The following is a 13,643-nucleotide window of genomic DNA, read 5'->3' on the forward strand; positions in this document are numbered from 1 at the left end:
TATATATATAATTAAGTAATGTTAATTATTACAAACATTTACTTCTACATGCATGTATACCATTACATTTGACCTTAATAAATAAATATTATATATACTCACACACATGTACATATACCTGGACTGGTACCTACTTCGCGGATTTTCCTCTTTCGCGGGGGGTTCTGTTCCCCATTAACCACAATAAGCGAGGGAACACTGTACCATCAACATGAGTGAATGCCATCTTTGGCGTGTACAGGGAAAGGCAGACGAATGGAGACTCTTGAACCATTTATTCAACTGCACATCTTACGCTCATTGTCAATTTTATACATGTACAAGTCAGAAACTTTTGTTTTCAAATCTTATTGCTGCACGTTAAAATGTCAAAAGCACCTGCCATCTTATGGACTTTTGCCACACATTCCTTGATGGTTGTGGATGAAAGCACAGATGTCGTCGGTGAATCACAGTTTCACTGACAACTAACTAATGTGGATGATGTGGATAATGTGGATGATATCCACATCTCAAGTCTGGCATCTTAAGACGTTTTGCCACGCCTTGCTGCCTTATGTAGCTTCCCTAAAGCTGGTGTTGGCAAATTACAGTTTCACTGAAAACAAACAAAAAAAAAACTAAAGCTGCAGTGCCATGTATATGGTCTGCCGTGTGGTGAAGTTGGAGAATCACAGTTTTATTCACCAAAAAAAAAAAATCAATTAATTCACACTTTAAACCCTTTTTAATTGACTTCACATTTATTTAGCAGTGGAATAAAATAAAAAGGATCACATCAGCAAAAACGTATCATATGTAGTTATGTACTATAGATTAGGAGGCTAACAAAACCCGATTCCAATCGGAAAATTCAGTTAGGATTTGACGAACCAACTCAAATCGTTACATTTTCAAATCTTTACATCGCACCACATTTAACAGGCCAGATATCGAACTGTCTTTTATGGGAGATGCACAAGAGATTGAAATCAATTTGACATCACTGATGAGTTGTTGCTTAATTTGGGCTTTGGAGAGCTTTTACTTGGTGTTGCATATTAAGAATCATGACAAAAGCTACAGCCATACCATATTTAATCGAATAGTAAGCCCACTGAATGCAACTGAATTGAATCATTTCAATTTCAATAAATATATACACAGTGTGTATATGTATGTATGTATGTATGTGTGTGTGTGTGTGTGTGTGTGTGTGTGTGTGTGTGTGTGTGTGTGTATGTGTGTGTGTGTGTGTGTGTGTGTTTGTGTGTGTTTGTGTGTGTGTGGAAATGAATACATGAATTCATTTTACTTCATTTTTTTAAAGTGACCATAGTTTTTTTCTTTTGACAGTGTCACAATAATTAAAATGCATAAAAATCTGCATAAGTATTTCAAAGTACACGGTCGATGAATTTGTGCAAAGTTGCTGACATGCATTGAAATGGAGTTAAGCCTTGTGCAATCCACAAAGCAATCTTGTGTTTTTAGCTTTAGCTTTGGAAAAAAAAAAAAAAATCCGCCCAAAAAGTCCTTTCAAATGAAAGCGGACACCTTAAAATAATTCAAAGAGACCAAAAAAAAAAGTCCCTGAGGGCTAACATCCTACTGTTGAATGTGAAAAGGATGTGTTGTCATGTTTAACAATGTTCGAAACACTTAGCCTTTTTTTCCAGTGTCACAATCAATGATTGTATGGCGGAATACATGAATCAAATGACTGCAGCTAATCGGACGTGCCCTTCAGATCAGAACAATGTTTTTTGTTGCGTGTGGCAAGAGGAAGGGATGGAAGGAATGAGGAAGAAGGTCAATCGAGGGATGGAGAGGGAATGGAAGGACGGATGGAATGCAGCTTGGCGAGAAAGGACTGGGCGGGGTTGATTCCGTTCTCACGAGAGGTCTTTGAGTCGGCCGCCTTGCTCGATGACGGCGCGGGCGAACTGGCGGAAGACGCGGTCCATGTAGGTGCTCCGCCTTGGCCACAGGCCCTCCAGGAAGCCAATATGGCCGCCGTGGCAGGTAATGAGCATGGCCAGGTTGGGGTTCTGCTTTACTGCCTCCACAGGGATGGCTGACAAACACGACAACAACAAAAACAAAAGACTCATTTGCATGCTGATTTTTTTTTCTACATTTTGGGTGCTATTAATTCAGAGTGAATGAATTTAAATGTGAATATGCTTATTAAATTACTCAATCATTCAATGAAGATAAAATATACATTTTGGTACAAAGGTATAAAAGGCCTACACACCCTTTTTCAAATGTCATTTCTTTGTGATGTAAAAAAAAAAAAACCCAAATAATAATCATTTAAAAACCTATGTCACCATTATTGTGACCAAAATCGTGTCACAAATTAAAAAAAATAACTGAGGTTTTTGCAAAAAAAGCAGTAAAAATAAAGAACTGAAAAAATGTGTTACAGAAGTGTGCACACCCACTGCAAATGGGAATTGGCTGAATTAACCAATCACATTTAATGCGAAAAACACATTTGCCCAGTCGTTTATTTGATTTGTACGGGTTATGGGTCATGTTAATGGTGAATAAAAAAGTTCTGAAATGATTTTTACTTTCTTTTCTTTTTTTTTCAAGACAAAAACCTGACATTTGAAAGATGTAGACTTCCACTGCTGTTAGAATGTGCCTGCCTGCGTGCGTGTGTGCGTAAGTGCGTGCGTGCATCACGATTATAACAGGATGCACGTGCAGTATGCTACAGTATTTGCATGAAAGGTGAAATAGCATTTCTTTTTTTAATGGCACAACAATTTATTTATGAAAATGTATTTCAAAAATGTTTAAAAATTTGGGAAAGTATTATTTGAGAAGAATTAACAATTGAAATTTTTTGTTATGTGACTTGACACAGAATCATTCATAACAAATCAGTAAAAAAAATATTAACAGTTCAATCCTTTCATATTACAGAAATAATATGCGCTACTCACACAGAGTAAGGAACTTCAGCATTTGAGTGAAATTTCAGGATAAACCTCGAATTAAGTTCACCTGTTCAGGTTATCGTGCATTTTTGTGAGCAGCGGACAGTACTGTAACTTTAAATTAAGAGACATTGAAATTGATCTATAAGCTTTAAAGGCTCTTACCATGAGACGGGGAAAAGACGTCGTCAGCAGCGTTGAGGCACAGCATGGGCACCTGCACAGACTGCAGCCTGTGGACCGGACTGGCATCGTGGTAGTAGTCGTCGTTGGTGGCGTAGCCAAACATGATGGATGTGAATCTCTCGTCAAACTCTCGGATGGTCCTAGCCTGAGACGGGAATGGGGTCAGTGAGCCTCTTTCATCGGAAAAAACAACCATAATCTAGCACAGGGGTCATCAACGTGGTGCACCAGGTAGCCCGGCAGCACCACATGAGTAGTCCGCCAGTGCTAGGACAATGTCATTTGCTCGGAATGTTGTTGAAATTAAGATTTTAAAATGCAAACACTGGCACTATTGTGAGACACCTTTAACATGATCAGAGTCTGAAGATTAAAATCATGAAGTATTAAAAATAACATGCTAATATTATTCAAGGTAATTTGGACAAATACGTTATTTCAGACCTGTGTCCATTTGGTAGCCCTTCACACAATCAGGACACATGAAGGAGCTGTCACTCTCAAAATGGTCGGTGACCCTTCCTAGCATGTCACCGACTTTGTGTGCGCTTCCATATAACAGCATGGAAAAGTTTGAAATATATAAATGAATAAATACAAATCTCATTGAGCCTGGACAATAAGGTGGATCAAACATTTTTTTTTTTAACAGGCAACGTGAAAGGGGCTAAAGTGGAGTGAGAAAAATCACCTACCTTCATAACGTGGTCGATGTCGTAACACTTTTCAAGCACCGGTCTGTGTCTAGTGGGCAGATGAACAGACATGCGTAATGTTTCACGTATGACATTCTTACTAAAATAAATGAATTATGTAACATTATGGATACAGTACAATTATTCATACATGACATTAATAAGATAACACTATATAATCACACACACAAAATATTCATATGTATAGCTATATAGCTCTCCTCTCTCTCTGTCTCTCTCTCTCTCCACCTCACAGTGCAGAGGTGCAGGGTTCAACTCCGGCTCCGGCCTCCCTGTGTGGAGTTTGCATGTTCTCCCCGTGCCGGGGTGGGTTTTCTCAGGGTACTCCGGCTTCCTCCCACATTTCAAAAACATGCATGGCAGGTTAATGGAACACTCTAAATTGTCACTAGGTGTGATTGTGAGTGTGGATGGTTGTTCGTTTATGTGTGCCCCGCGATTGGCTGGCAACCGGGTCAGGGTGTCCCCCGCCTACTGCCCAAAGACAGCTGGGATAGGCTCCGGCACCCCCTGCGACTCTTGTGAGTATAAAGCGGATCGGAAAATGGTTGGATGAATGGACTATTAATATAATAAACTTCTCAACTATTATCCTCTTATCATTTGAAAAAAAAAAACAACTCTAACCACACACACACACACACCCACACGCACACGCACACACACACGCACACACACAGACGCGGCGCGCACACACACACACACACACACACACACACACACACACCTACGCACGCACCTTTTGTGAACATGCAGTCACAAATTCGAAGAAATTTAAAAAGCAAAAAATGTGATGGCCATTTCTGATTTCATCTCCAGACTGCTAAAGCCCCGCAAGGCTGCCTTATAGCATTAGCAGTGGGCTAGCGGCCGCGCTAATCCCACTTTGGCCCAGCGGCTGACCTGTGCACCGAGGCTTGCAGGCAGCTGGTGAGGTAGGAGTTGAAGAGGAAGCGGTCCAGAGGCTTTTCCAGCGATGCCGTGCACTCAAACACGTCCCAGCCGGCTGAGAACACCACCACCCCTCTCAGGCACGTCTCCTGGCCCTTGCGCCCCAAGTAGTTAGCCAGCATCATCCTGAAGGGACAAAGAAGAAAACTTGAAATTAAATCAAATGAAAAAATGAGAGCCAGTCCAAATTAACCATATACAGTGAACCTCTGTTCATCACAGAGGCTACATTTCCGACAGAGCCATTCCACATACAAACACATTTTTTTAAAATCTGATTAGTGGGCCTGAAGTAAGTAAACCGCAATGTTGCAGGGGAACACAAGCCAAAATATTATAATATAAAATGATGCAGCCTTCGAAGAACCACAACCACATAGATAACAGCGGGCACGAGTTGTTGGCACACTTCTTGTCTTTTGACCCGAGCCATTACCTACATGCTGTTTATGTACGCATCTGCTTGGTAAATAGAATTTGTGGAACCAATTAAACATGCAGTAAACTCTGGAGGTTCCACTGTAAATTCCGGGAACCTTTAACCATTATTAGCCTTACCAAAGGCTTGCCTTCATTGACTTGCTGGAATTTTTGCACTTATCCTAGCAGAAAAAAATGGACAATCTGCCATACGATGATAAAACTGTTTCAACCTTTCTGCTCTGAATGTGCCCAACCCAAACATCATCTACTTGCAACCAAGCTGAGAGAGTACTCCATAGCAAAACAACAAAGTCTGCTATATACTGTACATATCCAGTATTACATACATACACACAGACAGTCTGCATTGGTGCGGCTGGATGGATGGCTGCTGAAGTTGAGGATGAAGAGAGAGGAGCGTCGGCGCAGAGCAGATGCGTATTTGGAACTGAGAGTCGCCGCTTGGAATTGAAATGGATTTACATGGGACAGGAGAAGTGAACCAATCTCTTTTTTTCCGTCAATGGATGCTACAGCTTCTTGTTGACTTTGAAACTTAGCTTGGAGCCAACGTGTGCACATTTTGAGCATGACGTCTCTGATCCACTGGTGAAAGGACACTTTGATTCTCTCCTCTTTCATCTCAAACTGCTTTAAACAACAAAGCGTATAAGGGAAAAGTGGTTAGGATTGCACGACTGTCTGTTGTTTTATGTTATGTGTTTTGTTTATTATTTTACTTTATGTTAACTGTTTTGTTAAGCGCTTTGTTACAGCTGCAGCTGTTGTTGTTGTTGTGAAAGCGCTTTATAAATCAGGATGTATTGTATTGTATATATGATCTCATAGCGAGCAAAGTCAAACGTGACAAAGGGTCATTTTGGTAAAAAGTGAGCATGGGCATTGATTTGCTCAACTCAAGACACGGAAGGTCTCTGTACAGGAAGGAATTCATTTGTATGCATCAATGGACGAATAAACAATGTTAGCAGTACATTACAATTAATGTCAAACAAAAGCGGAGCTATTAATGGAGACTACTAGGTCCCAAACATGGACGCACACAACATTGTGGAGTTACCAATAAAAATCTCATGTGCACCACGCAAGGTAATTGTAGTTCATGAAAATTAACGAAATGACTAAAACTAAAATTGAAAAAAACTTTCTTGTTCACGAAATAAAATAAAAACAAAAATGCTTCTAAAAAATAATGACTGACTAAAACTACATTTCACGTTTATACTCCGAACTAAAGCTAACAATAAAACTAATCAGAGTAAAAATGTCCTGCATTTTTAAAATGCGATTTTAAATCCATTTATTTTGGTAGTGCTGGACATCTGTAGCTACAGAAGAGAAGAAGGAAGTTCAGTTGTTAGAGAACAGCAGTTTAGTTCATTGCCTTAAAAAAAAAAAAAAAAAACTAAAACTCATAAAAACTAAACGAAAACAAAATATTTTTGGAGGAAATAATAAAACTTGCTCTAAAAACTAATTGAAACTAATGTCATTCATGAAAATAAGTCAAATCAGCATGAAATCTCACTGCCATGAAAAATCCGAAAACGTATTACCCTGCAGAACAAAAATTTTCACAAAAAAAGATCCTATATTTTGAATAATGATCTGTCTCAATTTGTTTAGTGTGAACACAAAGGTATGATTCTGTGTGTATTATATACACTGGTTAATTTTACCTCGTGCAATGTAGTGAAAGTTATTTTTTCTTTTACGATACATCCTCACGGCCACAGTACGTGAGGGCACAGAGCTGTGAGTCGGACAGGCTTCTCTGCAGCACCCGGGCGCCGCAGGGGACTGTCCTGGCTCCATTCCTGTTTACTCTCTATACCTCCGACTTCAGCTACGTCACTCCAAATTGCCACCTTCAAAAGTTCTCTGATGACTCCGCGATCGTCTGCCTCATTATGGACGGAGATGATCGGCAGGAAAGGGGACTGATGGAGGACTTTGTGGACTGCTGCCTGCAGAACCACTTCCAGGTCAACACCAGGAAAACGAAGGAGTTGGTTTGTGGATTTCTGCAGGATACACTTCACCTGCACCGATGAACATCCAGGGTACGGACATCGAGAGGGTGACCTCCTACAAGTACCTAGGCGTTCTTCTGAACAATAAACTAGACTGGTCTACCAACACGGACGCTGTGATCAGGAATGGGCAGGCTCTTCCTGATCAGAAAACTGAGGTTTTGGGAATTCAGAGAGTTGAGACAGCTGGCTAAAGTAAAACCTCTCCTTTCTCATGAGCACCTTGAGACAGTAATTCACGCCTTCGTCACATCCCGGCTCGATTACTGCAATGCACTTTACTTTGGAGTCAGCCAATCCTCCATTAAGCATCTCCAGCTGGTCCTGAATGCTGCTGCTTGCCTCTTGACCGGTACTCGTAAGAGGGAGCACATAACTCCTACTCTGGCATGCCTTCACTGGCTCCCTATACATTTTAGAGTTCTTTTCAAGATCTTATTATTTGTTTTCAAATCTTTAAATGACCTCGCGCCACCTTACCTCTCTGAGCTCATCCACCCCAACAAACCTGCCCGGCGCCTCAGGTCTGCGGACCAGACATTATTAGAAGTACCAAGAACGAAACGGAGGCTCAGAGGGGATCGAGCCTTTTCCGTTGCTGGTGCCTCTCTCTGGAATGACCTCCCACTGAACATTCGGCAAGCCCCCTCGCTGCCCATCTTGAAAACCTGCCTGAAAACTCACTTGTATTCTTTGGCATTTGACTCAGCATGACTCAGATTTGATCTTAGTTTTACTGTTTGGTGCCTACTACCATCTTTGTTACTGATTCTTGCTTTATTGTTGTATATATGTTCGTTGCTCCATGTACAGCACTTTGTATGCAGCAATGGCTGTTTGAAAGTGCTCTATAAATACAGTTGAGTTGAGTTGAGAGTTGAGTTGAGTTCAGGGGTCACTCCTTAAGACCTTCTATGAATGACTCTTTGGTGGCCTCATTATGGCATAGTCTGCTGGTTAGGCAGCATCTCAGCCCGGGACAGAGAGAGACTGGACCGACTGGTCAGGAGGGCCAGTTCTGTCCTGGGATGCTCCCTGGACACTCTGGAGGAGGTGGGCAACAGGAGGATGCTAGCCAAGCTAAAAGCTATGATGGACAGACCCTCCCACCACCTTCAGGCCACCCTGACAGCACTGGGCAGCTCCTTCAGCCAGAGATTGATACACCCGCGCTGCAAGAAGGGGAGGTACCACCGCTCGTTCCTGCCGACTGCTGTCAGGCTATTGAATAGACAGACCTGACCTGAAAACCTGGACTCACCCCCACTCACCCATTCTGAATATGCTTATATTTATATTTTACAATTGATGTTTACTTTTGGTTCTTCTATTTCTCACTTTCATAATTTGCTGCTGTAAATTGGGAATTTCTCCATTGTGAGACAAATAAAGGTTTTCTTATCTTCTTCTTATCACTATTACTGATAGACAGATGAACATATATACTGTATTATTTGTAGTAAATAAATCCTACTTTTCATTCAAATTGGATAATTGCTCACAGAACAGTGGTTGGGATTATCACTGAAGTAGAGGCTCCAGTTTGAGGAAATATGCACTTGTACCTCATGTCTCGGACTTCGCTAAATCGGACAATGAGCTGGACAAAATTAATAGACGTAAGTCATCCATGCGTACTGGATTTCCCTTTTGTCGAGCTAGTAATGTTAATCTTTTTCTAATACATCCGATGGCGGCTTTCAGTCGCCTTTGTCAACATTTGTCAGCAAATGGAACGAGTGGCTTCATTACCCGCCCATGGACACTCCCGCCGCCATGATAGGTGCCATGTGGTAGGTCGTGTGGATATACTCGATGACGGTCTCCAGGTCTTCCGTGTTGGCGGCGCAGTAGGTCCTAGGTGTCTGCAGGGACAGGGTGTTGCGACATCATTGTCAATTTGACCATCTTTTGGACAGGAACAACTTTGCAGAAAAAAAGTGCATCGATTTTTATGGTCATCCCAAAGACACCAAGTAGACTACCGGGTATGTATTTTCTCTTAAATAAACGACTGAAAAGTGCATCGTGACTGTAGCTCTCCTTTCCCACATTTGTGGGCATTAAAGTAAAGGTATCTCAGTGTATAGCTTGATGATTCTCTCTTTTAAACCTCATGTCAATTATGTAAAAAAAAAAAAAAAACAAAAACAAAAAAGAATTAGAAATGGAATGTTATTTCAGAAGTCTTACTTCTCTTTTGAAGCCAAAAAGACATGTGGTCTATGCTGCATTTTCATCTGTACCTGCACAAGAGAGCTCCGATCTCAAGGAGATCACCTGGTTAAATCGAGGTGATCCCAAAAATTTTTTTTGTTAATGGGTGGCATAGTGAGGCCGTGGTAGGCAACACTGTAAACATCCACTTGTTGGACTTGTTCACAAATGAAAAGGCAAAACGTGACTGAGCTGTTTCTTACGTGGGATCATTATAACGCGATCAGTCCCTACGTTGTCATTCAAACAAACTTGTGAGCATGCTGAGAATGTGCCAATATTTTGTCAATGTCGCCCGGCAACCAGTAGCGGCCCAAATGAACGACGTGGCCAGCAAAAATACATAGAAGCATTGTTACATTTATTTAGTTATTTATTTTATTTTTTTATCATCCTCACTGATGGTAAAAAGTAACATGCGTAGTGCTCACACCTTCTTCCCACAATACAAAGTGAGCTCAATTGTAATGCCAGCACAGTCAATGCAAGGGTTCGTTTCTTTGTGTTTCGCTTCGTCAGACAGCGCTTGTTACGTCACAATGTACCACATTCATTCAATGCCTTCCATGGGCAGGGCGCCCGTTTGTCCCGTTTCTCCTGATGTTGCTGAAGTTCTCAGGGCCCGTCATTAAAATTCAAGTAGAAACTCAGGCTAACCACTAAATTCTTGTTTACTTCTTCCCTTGTGTGCTCTTGCCTTCGTACACACTCTCTTGAAATACTGTAGAAGTCTCCCATTTCCCATCAGGGAAAAAAAAAAGGGTCAATACTGCAATTACTTCAGTTCATAAACGCTGTTGTCCACATTAAAGATTCAACTGCTCAGCCTGTTTGAACAACATGACAACATCAGCCATGGGAAGCTGAGCTATGCTAACTCCTCTGGGTGTGGTTCTGAGGTGAAAACGGGAGATCAGAACATTTAAAGAGGGATTCAAACTTGACCTCATGCTCCACCCACAAGAAAATGGCACTGGTGAAAAGGCTTTGCGATTTAGGGTTTCCCATTTGTCAAGAAAAGCCGGTCCTGAGGCTCATTTGGGTGAATTTGTCAAAGTATGAGTCCTGGAATTCGCCCGCAATCGCAGCTTTGAGCCAATTTTCGGGTATGGATCCTTGGGACTTTTTTAGCAACCTGTCAAGGTAGACATACTTACCAAAGTTTGTGTTGCAAAGTGACACCGTTAATTGTTTCTCTATTTAATTGTAACGTAACGGCTCACAAGGCCTTGAAATTGGACCCGGTGGTACACAGCGGGGCCATTCTAAAAGCCTGGCTCGTTTAAACAATGCACAATGGCGCTCACACTCGTACAGAAATTGAGCACAAGAGCGTATCAATGCTAAATCATGTGCGCAGAAAGGGGCACAATTACCAATTGAAACGAGGGACAAAGACCCCCCACTGTGGCCGATGGACAGTGCCAAGGTTGCACACAATAAAATGGACTAAACTTCATGAACCCTGGTTTCAGTGGGACTTTACAGGCAGTACTGTCTGGTAGTTACGCATGTAGCCAAGAAGAACAGTGTTCTGATGCAGAAATATCCCACCTCAGCCCCTTATGTTGGCTAAATATACAGGAGGAGAGGATTAAGCCAGGTGTCAGGATCGCCAAAGCTTGGCCGGCTCCCATTTCTTGGAGGGTGGGTGCTTAACAGGGGCCTAGTCAGATATTTGTGAGTTGGGTGGCCAGGGTGACTAAACGTGACACTCGGGGGTGGGCCCCATGAAGCTGCATCCCTGGTTCTTAAAATACATAAATAAGTAAATACGCGATTAAGTCTGACATAATCCTTGCCAGTAGCAGCGACACTGTCTCTTGTCCGACAAAGATTAAGAACATTTACTGAAACAATTATAAACTCAAATACAGATACAGCCATGAAACCTGACAGCGCTACCAAACTTAATATACGTAATGAATATAATTATCATTATTTTAACTTCAATTAAGAAAAAATAAAAAAACAGAAGCTTATATTTGAACAAAGCCTTCTCGAATTGTGTGTCACTTTTCGTGGTGACGCTCATCTGACCTTAGTGATCAAAACTGTACTCTAGCTACCGCAAATGATCATGCAACTGTGTGAAAAGAGAAGAGTGGAGGAGAGGAGTGAAGACGGTTGAAAACTAGTCACCCTTGCAGAACAAAGGCATCATTTTTCAACCACTCATGCTAATTAGCAGTAGCCACCATACGTTTGGCTACCTCGTATCAGTACATTATTCATAATTAAATGCTCGTAATGTACTGAGCAGCCAACTTATCGTTCCATTTTGTCTTTTTGCCACAAAAGTGCTTGGATGGGGGTAATAAAACGATTATCAAGCTGAAAGTCTCTGGGGATGTACTAACACGATAATGGAGAACTGATGAAGTTGGAGATTTGTCTGACTTCTTTATAAAACAGAAAACGTTTGGTTGAATCTATTTGGTTTTGAATGTTGCATGTAAACTGTGAGCCAGTTTTGGATTCTTACCAGCAGAGTTTCCCCCGACACACCTCTGTTGTTGAAAACCACCGCTCTGAAACCCACAAAACGGAGACATGAACAAATGTTAATGCACCAATCATTTTTAACTCTTGAATGACAATTCCAACCAGCACAGAAACAATTAACTATGATCATAATGTCTATATGGTGTGTGTATATATTGGGTAATACATCCAGCCATCCACCCCTTTTCTATAATGCTTACCCGGTTGAGAGTACCATGCAATCTATTCCAGCTGATTTTCTGCAAGTGGCAAACTACTGCATGGACTGGTCGCCAGTCAATCACAAAGCACATGCGGACTGACAATCATTCATGCTCAGTTTTGTCGGGTCGAAACTGAACTCACGCTGCACGCACAAAAGTCTGTCACGTATAAACGACACCATCAAACATTCTTTTTTTTTTCATTTTAAATGTATAGTAAGTAGTAGTTTAAATTTTTGTTCCTCTAATTTTTTTATCTTAATTTTTTTCAGTTCTGTTAAAGAAGACATAACTTTACCAGAACAGTTAGGTGGAAAAAGAAAACATCATTTTTGTCAAAATGTCTTTCATAACATCAAGTATCAAGTCCAACTTTATTGTCAAATGTGCTGTATACAGCACAGATGAAATTTCCTCCCTCTTAAACAGACAATAGACAACAAGAGGAGCCGTGTAGAACATGTAGGGCTTTATTTTCGTGGCAGTTGCAAATCCTGCACGGCGGTGGGTTAGCCTTGATGTTGGTAATTTCGCAGACGCGTTTAGGCTGGCGGTTCTGCAAGAGGGAGGACTCTACCACTGTGGGACTTTAATCATGTCACATTCAAGTCATAATGACTGTTTCAATCTGACAAAAATTTCACCCCCCCCAAAAAAAGTTTTTTTTATTTTAATTTGCAAATTCCCCTTTAAACAATTTTTTAACTTGTTTTTATAAAAATACACCAAGAATTATAGCACACGTTTTGCAATTTTTTTTTTTTGCCTCTATGTAATTGATTACTGGGTAGGTTATACATTAATAGTTTCGAGGGGTCGGTCCTGTCTCCTGCAATTGAGCTAACGCTCAGCCCACTGCACATACTGCTGGGCCAATGGCAGGAACAAATTTTGTAACAGACAGAGTAGTCCAGCCGCAGTTTGACAGTGGTTCCAGATCTTCACCCAGCCTAGCATCCAAATCACTGGCAAGGAAATTCTGCATTCAGCCTTACTGTGAGGAAACAGTCAGCTCAGATTGCAGAAGTGCTCACTCACAGACACACTTCTGAAAAGTCGGTAACTCACAAAAGATTAACTTTGTTGTTTCATTGTCCATCCTGCCTGATTTTTGGGTTGTCCTCCACCACCATGTTCAGGACAGTGGAGACCAATCAGGTTAGGTTTGTGAATACCGTTTTATTTCATAAGCAGCTCTAGCCTTGGATAAAGTTTATTGCATCGAATTTTCAAATGATCCACAAACAAAAAACACGGGCATATTTTACGCTTTCTAATAGAAATGTTCCTTCTTTGCTTGTGTGGTGGACATGCAGCATCAGCATCGTCCCTGGCTGGTCATCTATTATGTGAAGGGCCTGCGTAAGAGTAACTCAGTAGCAGGGGTGGGGCTTGAAGACACAGCAAAGAGGTGGGGGCGGGTTTGATTTAAAAAAAAAAAAAAAAAAAAAAAAA

At 41.2% G+C, this 13,643-nt stretch overlaps 1 protein-coding gene across 1 annotated transcript in view; it reads right to left on the reverse strand.

Moving 5' to 3' along the window:
- Positions 1-1,381: 1,381 nt before the first annotated feature.
- The window catches only part of abhd3 (abhydrolase domain containing 3, phospholipase), an 18,480-nt gene continuing 6,218 nt past the window's right edge, over positions 1,382-13,643 (reverse strand). Inside the window, exons 4-9 of the mRNA XM_019878797.1 lie at positions 11,966-12,011; positions 9,016-9,128; positions 4,739-4,912; positions 3,815-3,863; positions 3,099-3,264; positions 1,382-2,056 (exon numbers count right to left, since the gene is read on the reverse strand). Coding sequence (XP_019734356.1) covers positions 1,875-2,056; positions 3,099-3,264; positions 3,815-3,863; positions 4,739-4,912; positions 9,016-9,128; positions 11,966-12,011 — 730 coding nt within the window. The 3' untranslated portion in view covers positions 1,382-1,874. The remainder of the gene's footprint in view (positions 2,057-3,098; positions 3,265-3,814; positions 3,864-4,738; positions 4,913-9,015; positions 9,129-11,965; positions 12,012-13,643) is intronic.

This window comes from Hippocampus comes, unplaced genomic scaffold (assembly GCF_001891065.2).
Source record: "Hippocampus comes isolate QL1 unplaced genomic scaffold, H_comes_QL1_v1.1 scaffold85, whole genome shotgun sequence".
Classification (NCBI taxonomy): Eukaryota; Metazoa; Chordata; class Actinopteri; order Syngnathiformes; family Syngnathidae; genus Hippocampus; species Hippocampus comes.